The 15,944-nt window shown below is 41.9% G+C and overlaps 1 protein-coding gene across 6 annotated transcripts in view; it reads right to left on the reverse strand.

Moving 5' to 3' along the window:
- Positions 1 to 15,944, reverse strand: part of fhod3b (formin homology 2 domain containing 3b) — a 96,096-nt gene that overhangs the window by 75,806 nt on the left and 4,346 nt on the right. For all 6 annotated transcript variants that reach the window (XM_052066319.1, XM_052066318.1, XM_052066316.1 and 3 more), the window contains exons 2-3: positions 13,496 to 13,602; positions 6,508 to 6,572 (exon numbers count right to left, since the gene is read on the reverse strand). In XM_052066319.1, the coding sequence (XP_051922279.1) occupies positions 6,508 to 6,572; positions 13,496 to 13,602 (172 nt within the window). The remainder of the gene's footprint in view (positions 1 to 6,507; positions 6,573 to 13,495; positions 13,603 to 15,944) is intronic.

Below are 15,944 nucleotides of genomic sequence, written 5' to 3' on the forward strand. Positions count from 1 at the left end.
TGTGTCTTGCCATCATGGATATCATAAATACAGTATTGCACCAGAACTGGCCATCTGAAGAATAATTACTGACACAATTAGAGAAGAGTATTTCTCGAGAAGCAATGCTTTCATGCATCTGCAACGCAGCTCAAATGGGCTGTGACATGCATAAAGTTATGGCCATATGCTGTTGTGACAGTTTTGTGGAAACTCGGCATGATTTACGACCACATTGAAAGCTTGTTTGCATAGTCAATTGAATGTTTAAAAATCGTTATTTTGCCAGTGCTACTACTTTTCATCCTCGCATGAAGGATGTAGCGAGTGGGCGGACATTGGTTGCTTGCAGAAGCACTCAAGCCTTCACACTAAGACACCACAAACCCCGACATTAAAATACTCCAAACTATATTCTGCAGAACTCAAATACACGTTGGTTGAAGCAAAACAAACCACTCTGATGTTCTTTCCAGTGAGCGGATAGTTGTTTAAAGCCTGTGGCCGCAGAGGTTACACACCTGTCCACTACAGCGTGGAATGAGACTCACAGCTGCGCCCTTTCCCAGCATGCTCTGCTTCACATGGCCTCCACTTTGCGCCATCCCCCACCATGTGTCATGATCGTGCGCTACTTTAACCAGCTGTAGTCAGGTTTGTGGTCAGTTACATGTGTGATTGGCAGCCTTGGTTCAGAGTAGATTATCCTAAGGCAATTAAAAACACTTTTGCACAATGTTGGAACAAAGTTGACTGGAGCTGCTTTGTTGCTGGAGAGTGGGAGGGGCTACAGGCAATAAATAAAGTTAGCGGTGGCATAGTGATGTACTCTCTGTGGTTGATTGGTGAATGAATGATACTGCTAATATTTACGGCGGTGCAAATTTCGGTGGTGACGAATAGGCCGCTACAAACAAACAACAAATCAGAATTTTTGGTTGGCATTTTTATTTGGCCTGCTAATGAGCATTAAATTGAACTATTCTAACTTTGGTGTAGACCTCTCACTTTTTCACACCAGCATATGAAGAGAGTTTCGACACTTGGCTTACCGTGGGCTAGTTGGGATTCTATAATGCAGATGTAGTTGCCTGACCAAAGCAAAAAATAAATAAATAAAAATTCCACCCCCCCAAAAAAACAAAACAAAACACCGGATTTCACCATTCGTCAAGGTCCAACAAGGGAACTTGGAAGTTGAAGTAAGCTATTTTAAACTAAATAGGAAAACCACATGGTATGGATAAAGCGCTACTTAAGAGCACTCCATTTATCATTGACCATTTTGATCAAATTGTATTTTTTAATTTGTTAGACTATCATATTACTTACATTACTTTTCCGGCAAAAGTACAATCAGTAACTGATTCATATTCATTCGGAACTCATTCGTTAATGTTAACACGAAGAGTGAACACAAATTTTGAGTCTGAGCTCTACTGATCGTGATTCTACTCCATGAGTTTGTGCCATAAATGACACAACATCTGTATCATCCATCCAAGTTCAGCACGCAATCCTGAAGTCCTCCAAACAAAGTGTCCATCTAAAAGAATGAGGATTACGCATAGAAGATGAGTCGCTTATTTCCTAATTTTGTCAGCATGTATATCTTTGTTTAATTCATTACGAAGTTGCAGCTCTGTTGTTGACAGTTGACATGGCAAACAAAACTATCACCATTCTGTCTGTACGCCCAAGCATAGAAACACAAAGCAGATCAAGATTCAGCCCATCCCGATTCAAAGTATATTGTGGTGAACTGAACCAAACTGCTCGGTGGAAACGTGGCTTAAGTTGTCCAAAATGTTGACAACCTTGTCACTGGGTAAATCTGTTTGTTCACCCCCGTGCCCCCCCCCTCCCCCCGTCCACAGTGAAAGAACTAAAACCCCTCTTTGGAGGGAAATGTCGACAGCTCTCTTCCCTTTGGATGGGTGAGGAACAGTGCTGAGGGGCCTTTCAACTGGAACCAGATGGCTTCTTAAAAACGCGCATGCCTTGTATGAGTGTGTGAGAACATGAGCATGCGATTGTCCTGAGACGAATCACTGTTGTAGTTGTCCTGGCCTTGTACTGTAAGCGAAACTGCATCAAAAAAAGACAACAAATTAGATCTATTTATCCCCAAAGATGAACTGTTTTTGTTCCAAGGGCACTGGGACAACAGGGAAAACAGTCTTCTGCACCACATCTTAAAAAAGAAGCACACGTCAAGGCTGTGCTGTTATCGCACAGCACGGGGCAATTGGGCCAATGGCCAAATGGACAGATTACAAAAACAGTTGAGGGAAAAAGTGTGAAGTGAGCGATACGAGCGATCCTTCCACTGATTTGAGGATCAAGACTTGGTTCACTCTCCCGCCGCTCTGAGATGTTGGCTGCCTCACATTTCCCCTCTCTGGCACTAAACTGTTTGGGTTGGCTTCCCGGGGTGACTGTAATCCCATTTTGGGTCTCTTGGAGTGAAGTCGAAGAGATAGACCATTTCATCTTCCACTGAGTCCCCGAGGTGCCATATGATATGCATGTATTGAACGACAGCGTGCCTGCTCGCTTGCGTGCTCTTGTCGCAGAAACAAGGAGAGAAATTTGATGAGACTACCTGATAAAGACAGCAAGAAGAAATAAATAAATAAATCAACATCGTGATGTCATAAATTCTTGCACTTATTAAATCATTTCAGTCAATTGAACTCTTCAGTCTTGGTCCCAATCAAAACAACTTTTCAAACTGATGTTGTTTTTTATGGGCATCTTCACAGAGCGGTGCTGTCTTTTTCGGCGCCAACAAGATAAACAAACCTAGCACCCACCGGTCTGGCACAGCGTGTGGAAAATACTGGATCTTCGCCTTTTTGAGTCAATTGCCAGACATTATCCTAAACGGGACTTTAAAACAAATGGTAACCTTAAAAACAAATCTTTACCCTCAAGTCCTTTGAAGCGGCGCTGTTGACGTCATTTAAAATGGCTTGAAATTTACTCACCAAAGTGGTTACATATAATCATTCACATTAACAAACGATTAAAAAGCATGAAATAGGCCACATTTCCCAGTATGCAAAGTTTCTGTCAGTTACACGGAACTGCCCACATGGATCACAGGAGAATAATAAAAAAAGAAAATCCACGACTCATTGAATTCCCTTTTTAGTGTCATTGTTATTGTTAGCTGGGGTTTCCAGTTGTCAACATGAAGATCAAAACTCTCAATTTGACAAAATTATAGTCTGAAGAGCGGTCACAATGAATCATGTCTGGAGCTGCGATTATAAGAGGTTGTAAAAGACAAGGCAGATAATCCGCTACGAATGTCCCGCCTCTGATTACGGATGTAGCTCTACGGTCGGGATCAGTACGTTGTCAAATAAAGCTGCACGTAAAGAGAGACTGCCAACACATTCAGCTTTGAAATGCATTGGGGTTTTTTTTTATATGTCAGTAAAACCATGATTGAGACTGAGAATGGGCAAACATTTGCGCTGCACGGCCACGTTTGATATTTGAAACAGATAGATGTTTAGATGGATAGGCTCATTCACATATACAAAGAAGCTGAAATGTGCATGTGAAATGGTTTGTCCTAACTGTGAAATAAGGACGTGACGATAGTGGTGAACGCACCCGACTTTGGTGCAAGCAACCAGAGTCCAGTTTTGGTGTAAAATGTCGCTCTCTATGGGCCTGATTATCATGCCTTGCGCAAAGTGCAGTCTAACTGCGTGCATATTTTTATAGATGGGCGCAGTTCATACTGGGCGTTTGCGCCATTGTGGGAGTCAAAACAGCCCACTAGCTTGATTCCTGGCCAAATCAAGCAGCCCCTCATTCCTTCTAGAATCCGTGCAGCGGAGGCACGCCGTCAACATGTCGGAAGCATAACAGACTAAACTAGAGTCCGTACAGGAGATTATGCGCGCAAAGTATGTTTATAAGGAAGTGCAATCAGACCTCCACGGATGATATGAAGTTGGCTGCAACGAAGATGGCACCTGGAGACCACCTTCCACCCCCAATCGTGCAGATGGCAACAAATGCAACAAAGATGACACTTTTGCTCAGTGGGCTAGCTTAAGGAACAGAGCGTGCCGTATGTTTCCTGGAAAGTACTTTGGCTAACACCTTACCAAGCACAGTGATTAATATCCATATAATGAACATACTGCTTCGTATGACCACAGTTCATTCTAATGTCCTTATAATCTCTTGTTGGAACATTTTTCATTCTTCATTTGGGATGCATTTGAAGAACGATGGAGTCCATCCTGTGCGGTTTCATAGAGGAGGATATTGGTTTGTGTGGGGAATCTTCAGTCTGTATTGTTTTTTTCAGTTGTGTGTGTGTGTGTGTGTGTGTGTGTGTGTGTGTGTGTGTGTGTGTATGTGTGTGTGTGTGTGCACGCGTGTGTGTTTGACAGCATTTCAGTAGTGTGAAAGAGAGTTTAAGTAGTGACGGTGAATATGAATACATTTTCAGTTGTGTGAGCCGATTCATTGCCTCCAGCAAAGCAAAAGCGTTTGTCTTACGAAAACTACAAGAAGTCTGATCTCCTGTGTTGAGGCGGAAAATCACCTCGTAATGCTACACTCATAGGTCTTCGGGGTAAACCCTGCAGTCAGATAAAATCAGGCTCAAATGTCTGGACAGGTTACAGTAACAGTGACCACCTTGGCTGGAAGAAATAAATCAACAAGCCTCGCGGGTAGTCTCAGGGCAGGAATGGGGTAGGGCAACAGGTGGTTGTCAACTTAAAGAGAAAGACGGTCATCATCCACTTAGGGAAGAGCAGCAAGTCTGTCTGCCTCTCTGCAGGCTGCGCTAAGCTCAACCAACCAATAGCAGGAAGACATTATAAGGCTCTGTGGAGCAACTTCACAGTTGAAAACGCAGACGGTATCCAAGACAACATGTTATCGTGACAGTTTTGTGGCTATACGAAAGGGTAAGCACTAAATCCGATTTAGACAGGACACTCTTGGCACTACTACAAAGTGTACAGCAGAGGAGGTACACTTTCCAAACATGGCTTACATACAAAGGTTTGTCTGCTTGAAAATGCTGAAAACAGATAAAAGTGATATTCGTTTCTGAACATTTATTGATTAAAATGGAGGTTTTATATGAAATAACATGTACACCATGCCATGAACACGCAAGAGAATAGAGCGCAGATTTTACATTTAAAGGTTAAGATAAAAGGAATTATGGGAGAGAAAAGCAGCCCTATTAATTCATCTCCCTTGCCTTCCAGTTGAATTTTTCATGGTTTTATGCCTTTCTATAGGCTCATTTGCATGTTTTTGCGTATCACTGATGACGAGCCAAGGATAGAAATGGTAAACACAGCAAAAGAACTAAGAGAAGTTCTTTTTTAAGGTTTACCATTACCAACATTTAGGTGGATTGTTTCTTGATTTACATTTTTACTTTTCAATTAGTTTTTTGGAGGGGGGGGGCACACAATCTGAACATCAAACTACCTTCTCAAATGGATTGTGTTCTACTAAAATTCATGTAAAAATTGTACTTTTGTACTATTGTTTTTCTGAACTTTTCCACTTGAATCCTGATCTGCAAAGAACACTCAAAAAATGGTTGCTTTAAAAGTAATTCAAATGGGATCAAACAGTTAACCCAGTGCTGGGTCCAAAATTGTGTTTACTTGTGTCCCAGACCAAAGTGACTCTGTTTACTTGAATCCATGCGGCCATCCAGTTTCTGTACTACATGTCCTCATTAGGATCACGGGTGAGCTGGGGGCCATCTGACTGACTGGCCACCATTTAGTCGCGAGGCACGTGCAACCATTCACACTCATAAATACATCTATGGACAATCAAGAGTTGATTCGATGAAGAGCTGAATCGAGCGTGCATGTTTCTGGAAGATGGAAAAACAGAAAATTCCCTAGGTAGGTACAACAACAACAACAACAAAAAAATAAGATTAAAAATCTAAATTCAGTGTGTGTGGGCGTGAGGGTGCGTGTTTGTGTGACCTTCCACATGTTCTGTGGAAAATAAGCAAATAAGTGAAAAGGATCTGTGAAATGGAAGCATGTGCCAAAACATGACTTTATATCATTAAAAGTTTCAACAGCTGCTGATATGTTCATTACGTGTGTGCGTATGTGTATGCATGTCACAAGCAGGCCAGTCTGCATGTGTTTTCACTCAGCTCTTTGAGCAAGGTCCCTCCCATGATTCAGACACCAGGAGACCCAATAAAACAAAGTGACAGAACATAGTAACTTTAAAAACAAAATGTTTTCAATCTGTGCCCTGCGCCCGCTCCCAGCTTTGCAGAGTGTCGCTGAAATGCCGGTAATTTGCACTCAAATTAAGATTCAAGCTGTTTCCCAAAAGCCGCCACTGTGCATTGTATACGCCAGCAATAAAACAACCCCGCTGGTAATGGAGGCGGTAATGCAAGCTCATACCACACAAGTGATGCAGTACAAATTTCACCATTATAAAGTGATAAATGTGAGGCTTAAGTTTGCCACGTAGGTTTACAGTACTCACCGATGCAAGCGTGGACCCTGACTGACAGCTGTGTTCGAAGTATGAGGTTGTGTTTTCTGCCTCTCCTGAAAAGAAAAAAAAATACAAATCTGTGTGTTCATTAAGGCAGAAACAGAATGAATAAATCATAGTATATGTTCTTGGAAGTTGTATTTAGAAGTACTGCTAAGAAAATAGCTTCAATGGGAATGGGAAAACCAAAAACAAAGATTGCATTTAAACCTCTTATTTTTTCAGCTGTTAGAAAACAAAAAGAAGCAGGGCAAGCAGCACAAGGAAAAGGTCTCCATGGGTGAAATTGAAGGATGGGAGCAGCCCACAGGTCAACTCCGCCCACAGTGTTAATGGAGACGCGCAAAGACTCGATCACCATCCTGTCAACGGCATACAATGTCTGAGTGACAAACAAAGAGAAAAATGCCAGAGGTTCACCACAATGCCGCTCCAAAGGCTCTCCACTCAGAGGTTCATGTAAGTTGGTGTTTTAGATGGATCAGGCCTGGGGGGGGCTACACGCACCAAAAATAAACAAATAATCACATCATACAGAAAAAGATCATTCAGTATGTTACTGACTTCGCTACTTCCATCTATTAGTAATATTAATGGTTTATTTCATGCCTCCCTTACCCGCAGAGAGTCGACGTGCCTGTACAATTTAAAAATTGTGGACTGAAAGAAAAAAAGAAACGACCAAGAACATAGACACGACAATGTGGAGTCTACTCGAGCACTAAATGCAGTAAGACGACACACTATCATCTGAGAGACTGTTAACTCGTTTCAGTGATAGCTGCTGTTTTGGTTAGTGACAACAGCGTTAGCCACAAAGTTCTAATGGCTGACCACTTAACCACAAATCGACTTTAGATAACTGCAGTTAATAACACTTTTTTTCATGATTTAAAAAGGGAGGCTTCTGTTGGAGGGAAATATCCACTTAGTGACTCATTGAGACAGTAGCACAACAGTGATTTGTTTTATCCATCCATCCATACATACAAAAATGTTCTAATCAGATAATCTTCACGAGGACACTCTGAACCGGTTGCCAGCCAATCGCAGGGCACACACAGACGAACAACCATTCGCGCTCACATGCACACATAGGAACAATTTAGAGTGTTCCATCAACCTGCCACGCATGTTTTTGGAATGTGGGAGGAAACCGGAGTACCCGGAGAAAACCCACGCAGGCATGAGGAGGACATGCAAAATCCACACAAGAACGTCAGAGCCGGCAAACCTGCACCTCTGCACTGTGAGGCGGACACGCCAACCAGTCGCCCATTGTGCCGCCGCAGTTTTAACCAATGTGAAATAATCCAATGTTGCCTAATTGGTCAGAAATGTTTTATTTACTGCAAATAATATGGCTTTACTGATGTACGTATGCCAGCGATATATAGTGACAGGCACAAGAATGAAATCCTCTCCCACGACATAGAAAGAGGCACATTTAACCTGTGCATCCCAATTGTTGCATTTCATTAAACGGAAAAAGTTTTTTCTTTTTGTGAGCATATACTACATACATTTTGTGACATTTTTATTTGGTGGTCTGCCATGACACATTTTTTCATTAAAAAAAACGTGCCTTTTCGCAATAAAAAGTTGAAAAGATGAAAGCACCACTATTTAAAGGTGTGAAATATGTCTTATTTTAAAATGGATGCTGCTTTACCCACTATCACATTCATAACGCGTCATCTTCAATATAAAGTCCTGCATCTATTTGAATGACAAATTGAGGCTCGATCATTTCCAGTGTCTCCAAATAAATCATGCAAACAAGCCCAGTAAACACGATTATGGTAAAGAGCACAGCAGATACAGTTACCAACACCACCAATTCAGCTCTGACAAATCGGCTTTTGTGCTTCCGGCTCAAAGGCTGTGAGAAACCTCTGACTGGCACCGCACCAAGGTGAAGTCTGTTAGTGACACTCAAACAGCAGTGGGCCTGACAGCAGAAAAAGACTCAGCTCAGAGGGCAGATCACACTACTGCCTCACTCTAAACAAGCATTAATACTGCTCAGTGCTTCCAAGTTGACATCGTTCCTCCTCCTGTCAGTGCGAGACCGGACCCGGTGCACGCGAGCAGATTACGCAGCGGGGGTCGTCCATTTAGAAAATATAATAGCAAGTAACAGGCAGATGTGAGACAGAAGCAACATCTGTCAACATTGCTCTTGAGATGAGACGGCAAACAGGAACTTAATCCAAAAGGGTAACCAGAACCCCTTCGGAACGAACGTCTGCTTTCTGTCGGCTTCACTGCAACAGTATCATTTTACTGCACCTGAGGCTATACTGGCCAGTGTGCTCATTATCAAATTAAACAAACATGCATGGAAGAGAAGAGAGGACCGCCCCTTCCCCAATTAAATATGAAAACTGGGAACTCCAACAAAGAACAGGGCATGCGTATAGAAGTATAACCGCAGAAGTACTCCTTGCGATGGACTTCATGTGGTACCTCATAAACTTTGTTTGCGCCTTGATCCAACATTCTTCTATGCATGCCCAGGTGATGGCTGATCAAGCCAAGCCAAATTCCAATTAAACATAATAGTCGTTTCTGAGAGGTCACCCGTCTGAAAAATCGTGATTGACTCCAAACATCTCAGATTTTTAATACTGTGAGAAAAGAACTAAAGGATTTACCTTTAGCTTTATGACATGACTCATTTGACATAAACATGAAATATGCAGCAAACGGCGGGCACGTGAGGGGTTCATTAAAGTTTGCATTGAAAAGAATGAAATGGCACGGGCGTGAATCACAATTGTAGTAGCATGACATCCTGAAGAATAACTCAGGAATCCTGAGTATGAAGAATCAGGTTAGGGGACAGTTAACACAGTAGGCAAGATGCCTCTTAAACCACTGACCAGGCCTGCGTATTTGTGAATACGCACACACAAAACAATGACTACGCTACACTGCACCGTTAATGGTCCCCTAAAACAGCCCTGCACACAAAGCAGCCAAGTGGTATTTTATTTCCCCCCTTGATGTTTGAGTTTCACGAGAGTACATTCATTCTCCTCCTTCAAATGAAATGTAATGCGCTCGAGTCCATCTGTGATGTCCAAGTGGGTCAAGAGAAAATGAAAAACAATGAATGCAGAGCAGTCTATAAAGGGGGGAAAATTAACACCAAAAAGTTCCTTACAATATGTTCTATGGAGCCCCGACACGTGGCACACTGACAGATATTGTGTTTGTGGAATATGAGTTAAGTCGTAAAATCCATCCATTTTTGGCCATCTCGAGGGGCGGCCATTTTGCCACTTGTTGTCGAATGAAAATGGCGTTAGAATCGCTCAGGGCTCAAGTAAGAATGAATCATGGCTCAGTTTCAGAAAACAGGTGAACCGTGAGCGGTTGTCAACTGAGCCCTGAGCAACTGTGATGCCATTTTCATTTGACAGAACCTGGCAGAATGGCCGCCCCCTGAGATGGGTAAAACCATGTGGGTTTTGCTGCTAAACTCATATTCCACAAACACACTACAGTGAAACTCCTCTACAATGAAACCTACATGGGCGATATACCCCCGAGTGTGAAAAAATCTTCATGCATTCATTAACACCATTCCCACTTTTCTGCTCCCCATACAACGAAAAAAAAAGAACTGATGCCTTATACGAAATATTTTTCTCTGCTCTTGCCTCATGACGAGATTCACTACAATAAAGTCTAATCCAACAGCGACCTCTACTGCTTCATTCGGAAACGCCAACATCAACCACCACACTGGTTTACACATGCACAGAAGTCCAGGAAGTATTTGTAATTGTTAGTTTCAGACGCAGCAAGAATGTTGCATTGCTAAAAGGGCTACAAAACGGTCGGACCTTTGGATGTCAAGCAACTCAGACAAGAAGAGCTCTGTTGCTGGAAAAGAGGGTAAAAGGGATCAAAATAAAAGACGGAGGATGCAAAATCAAAGACATTATCCAAGAAATTGATGTGTGAAGTGAAAGTGGATGCTGATCGTAAATTTCGCAATCTTTCCCTTTTTATTCCTACACTGACTACAGTATATGAAGTGTCAAATAAGTGTATGCTCATACCTATGCACTATTGGAATAAAAATAAAGAGTGTACATACATTTGTATGTTCCATTCAGTGTTTGTACACTGAATGGAACATATTATTCAGAAGAAAATCCGGGGATTGACCATTGAGACAAGAAGAAATGGATTTTAATATACTTGAACATGTACCTTCTTTGCTGTGACCAGGAAATTATGATCATCTAGCGGACGATGTAGGAAGGTGAGTGCCAGTGCTCACAAAGAAACAGCTACAATACCTTTAAGAAACATCTATTATCACTTACAACTGCCAACCGTTAATCTTCAGAACAGACTTCTATGAATGACTTCATAAGGAAAGTCTTAGCATAGGTCATGTGAGCCTAAAACAACTGTCGCACAGTGTCATTACTCAGTCCAAGAATGAAGGCGGCTATGAACGGGACTTAATTATACCATCAGAGCAGGATCCCCAAATGTCACTCTGGCAACCTAAAGCTGGTCACATGTGTCAGGGCGCAAGCCTGGGCTATCCGCTCCATTTATAACTCTAAGAGGCACTGGACCTGTGATGGGACGAAAGATTTAGGAGACCCAATCATCTAGAGCCGAGCTTCATGCAGTGGTGTGGAAGTGATTATGGCTTGTAAGTTCTTGTGATATGGATATCTCCCGGTTCTGTCAGGAGAACCTGAGTTTAATCTGATTTTGAACACCCAAGGTATGACACAGGCACCTCTGGAATGTAACCTGTCATTAATATCAATTACAGTTGCATTTTATGGCCAACGGGATAAAGGCTCGGCTTTTTTTTTTTTTGTTTTAGTCTGCTGGTTACCTCTGCTTAATAGTGGAGTGGTGTTATACTAAGGTCAGCGTGTATGACTTAGCGCAGACATAAAATGTGATCAACATCTTAACTACTTTGGAGTCCTCTAGTTGGTTCTCGTAAACGAGACTTGTAAAAGCAAAAGGCCTCATCACAAGTAATGGTCATCAAATGAACAACAGAACTACGGAGGGCGGGGGGTTTACTCTTGCACATATCATTGCCATAAAAAGCCAGGAGGTCTACTGCCCTATTTTTACAAAATAATTGGCTGGCCACTTTCACCTCACTCCCCTCCTCACCAGCCCCAGTCTCCTCAGACAACACAGTGTGGGTTTAATGACACACATCCATGTCCGCTTGTGCCAGCTGGCAAGCCGTCCGGCTTGGCACCCTGAATCAGTGAGGAGGGACGGCGCGCACCACTTTAACCTCACGGCTCTCACTAGCTTCCCATGAGCTCCAAACCTTTTCACTTGACGTGGAATTGGGGAAAGACAGTCGTCTGGAGAGCAGCCTGTGAATTCCACGTTAGATAAATAAATCCCACACATGTTTGTGGTCCAGCAGACCCGGAAAGCGCATGCCAGTCCTTTGGATTGTGATCCTCTACTGTATGAGTGGATACATCAACACAATCCACAGTGAATAAAACATATGGAGCCAATAAAGAACCTGGCCAAAAAGTGAATTAAAAAAAAAAACACACAAACACAATTTCCAACCTTTATTTTCTTCACCCGGGTCTAGAAAATATGTCAAGACAAAACATATTAGATGCTGGGAGTTGTGCGGTGGAGAGTCAATTCTAATGAGAACACTGAGGTAACTGAGTTGTGATGGGGCAATTACTCATGAAACGTGTCAACACCTCTTAAGTGCTCGCAATGACATCACTGTTGACCTGCGGCCAAGCATTTGATTGTACGTGGACCTGTGGGGGTCTTGGAAACTTTTAACTGTCTTGTTTCTTTACCCTGATAAAGAAGTAGCACACAAACACCCCATGGACTGCGTTTCATATCAAGTACTCAGTTTATGATGGCCCGAACACAAGAACGTATGCTCAGTTACCGGTACTAACTGTTTTGATTTTGATAGTTTGATTTTTGTTTTATATTGACTGTATGGCCAAGCATGGCTTTTCATACAGTTCCTGTAATGATGAAATTTCAAACTAAGGGGCAGCACACAATAAACTAGTTTCATTCAACTGTTGTTGTTTTTTAATGTCCTACAAGTGTGTTGCTGCCAAGTACAGTATTTACTCAAAATGTGTTTTTACAGCATGTGGCAACTTGAACACAAGTTAGACTGACTACGGCATATTCCACTTTAGAGAAAAACGAATTCGGGTTATGATGTCGTCGCAAGAGCAGAAGCCACACTGTCAACCCTGCAGGTCAAATGACAATTCAATGTGGACCTTAAATGACTATTGAAGTAAGAATAAATATTGAAATTGGCTTTATAAATGTACAGTAAGTGAGATAAATAAGGGGGGGAAACCCCCCAAATAAAAATGTAAGAAATCAGAGGGAGGGAATTCTTTTTCAGGAATTGTATGCTCCCATTTGGAAGTTATGAAAATATTTTAACCGTGTCCTCTCAAAACATTTCGATCAGAGTTGGACCAAATTTCCAATGGAAAAATTGTTTCTAAATTTCGAAGTGTTTCAAGTTGATGAGCAGAGTGTAAACCGATTGTGTTCAATGGCACATACAGTAACGATTCACTGATCCAACTCTCTACGACACTAAACGGGATACTCGGTATAAAAAATGGCTGGATGGTTGATTTTTCCTGAAAAACAGATCTTGAGGGGGAAAAAAAGCACAGATGCAACTTGAAAGAGTTTTTTTCCACAAGAAAAATGCTGAAAGACTTTTGGAAGGGCAAAGGCAAACCCTTCAACTCTTTGACACACGAGGTTTGTTCCCAAAAGTCAAGTCTGGGTAGGTGAGATCAATCAGCCTACCTTCATGGGAAGGATAATATTACTAATTTGAACAAATTGTGTAATGCTGTGAAGTTACTGATGCACGAAAACCACATGAAAACCCCGAAAGGAGAGTGAAAACACACACAGACAAAGGAAATGATCTTACCCTCCTTCCTCTTGAAATCCCTCCAGTTCGTCTTTTTGCTCTGCCAGCGTCGACTCCAAGTCCAGATAGCTCCCATTATGAGACAACTGAAGTGCACAGTCATCAGGCTGCAGTAGAGACAGATGCATAGAGATCGTTCAAATTAGTTGATCTTTTTATTTTTTTTTTAAATTTTCTGAGATTTAAAATGTGTCTTTTTTTTTCTTGAACGCCTGCATAGACTTGGCTGCATATGCTCTTATTACTGGGGGGTCCCTCGGTTTACAATTGAGTTCACAAATTTGGAGGTAATGCAGTAACTATCATTGGCGTAAACATTTGTATAAAAAAAACCCATCTAGAGCATGAATGTAAACTAACGATGAAAAACAGGACGTCTGAAAGTAAGCGTGCCTTTTTGTGCCCCATGAGAGCATATTTTCACTCCTGATTATTACAACAGTATGAAACCTCAAAACCATATTGGGACCATCAACAATTGAGGACTGCGTGTAAATGTGCAATTCTTGATGTGGCATCTATTTTAAACATCTCTTGTAGATCATTTCACAAAGGGGCAAACTAGAATTTTTCATTGAATTTGAAGAAATGACAGGTATTATTATATATATTTTTTTTAATGACCGCAACCTGTTGCTTCAACGGCAAAGCACATCCAAGTGGAATGTCTGCTGTTTCTATTGAGTATGCTGATGACATTTTCAAATGTTTTGTATCTAGCTCTTCATCCACCAAGAGATCTCTCCCCCTTCTGTCTTGCTCTCTCTCCACTGAATTATGTCATTGACCTCTCCCTGTCACCAAACGTAGCGCCTGCCCTCTTGGTGCACCGATCATGTGTGCACTAGGTAAAGTATTTGATGTGCCTAGGCTCCAACGGATGTCGAGAGAACACTTATCAGCTCCTGTCAGCACGTAACAATGACAAATTTGGGAACAGCTTGTCAGTGTGGTGTCTCTTATCTCTCGTGTTGCTCTCTTTGATCAACTGTCACACAAAAGGGGTTTGGAGAGGAGGTGTGATTTGTTTTGAGGGCTTTTCATAAGTTGATTGTAGTGTGCAAGACTAAGTCTGGGTTTTAAATATCGATGAATCGAATCAATTTGTCAGGCCCTCCTATGTGTTTTTTGCATGTTCGAACTGTAGTTGCTTGAGTTACTCAGAAGTTAACTTTTGTTTTTTTAATCTCGACCAGGTATTTGCAGGGATGTACCAGTTAGCAGTTTCCTCAAGAATATGATTAATTGAGCTGACTGGGGAGGAAATGTAAGGGAAAGACATTTTAGTGATGGTCATTTTTGTGTTGCTGATATTCTAAGGATTCCATTTAGGGACTGATAAATACACTTATTTAAGGAGATTTTAAAGGACCCTATGAAGACATAGTAAACACAATGCACAGTACTTCAATACTATTATTTCTGCGGGGCTGACACTCTTGTGTGGATTACAGTTACTACCCCAAAATTAACTGGTCAATCGGTAGAGGCAGACAGAAAAAAGGCATGGGAAGCCAAGACAGACGAAGCCTAGAGCACTTATCCTGACTGCAAATTACAGACTCGCACATCCAGACATATACACCAAATTAGGATGACCATTTGTTTATGCCGAAAGACTAATTTGCCTCTAACGTGAATGTGAATGACAGTCACATGAAACATGACGTGAAGACACTGTATGAGAGACAAACACCAAAAAGGGGAAAATACTTTGGTAAACTGCAAGATCTCCCCTTGCGGATGATGTAGTCTGCTGGATATGTGACGTGGGTCATTGGAGAACGTCTTGCACCACTGATCGTGTTTATGTGTGTAATCGCACATACAAATCTGAGACCATGGCCCTCAGTTGGAAAAGGGTGTAGTGCCCTCCCCCGGATATGGGAGGAGTTCAATTATCTTGGAGTTTTATTCACGCGTGAGGGCAATGAACAGAGGGGAAGATCAACAGACAGATTGGTGCAGTGCCTGCTCTGGTGCGAACTCTGCTTCGGTCTGTTGTGGTGAAGTAGGAGCCAAACTAAAAGGTGAAGCTCTCAATTTATCAGTAAATCTTTGTTCCTACCCTCACCTACTGTCACAAGCTGCCAACCCCGGTTATTCAGTAGAAAATTGATGGATGGAGCTATTATCTGACGCAAAGACATCTTATACTGAAATGCTGGTTAAAAGAAGTCGACCAACTTGATAGTGTCGACCAATTTATGTGGTTGAAAATGTACACTGTACTTCAAAACTATGATAACTAATTTTAAGACCATAAGTGTGGTCCCCGAAACCAATGTTACATGTTTCCGCATGGACATTTGTTGCTGCAGACTTCCGGATACATGCTGCATTCTTGCACAAACAGAAGTATCCATCCATGGATTATGCCCAGGGGTTTGCAGTTGTTTTTGTCCACAATACTGTCAAAATTAAAGTTTTATGTCGCTACTTCAAAGTG

This window comes from Hippocampus zosterae, chromosome 5, assembly GCF_025434085.1.
Source record: "Hippocampus zosterae strain Florida chromosome 5, ASM2543408v3, whole genome shotgun sequence".
In the NCBI taxonomy this organism is placed as follows: domain Eukaryota; kingdom Metazoa; phylum Chordata; class Actinopteri; order Syngnathiformes; family Syngnathidae; genus Hippocampus; species Hippocampus zosterae.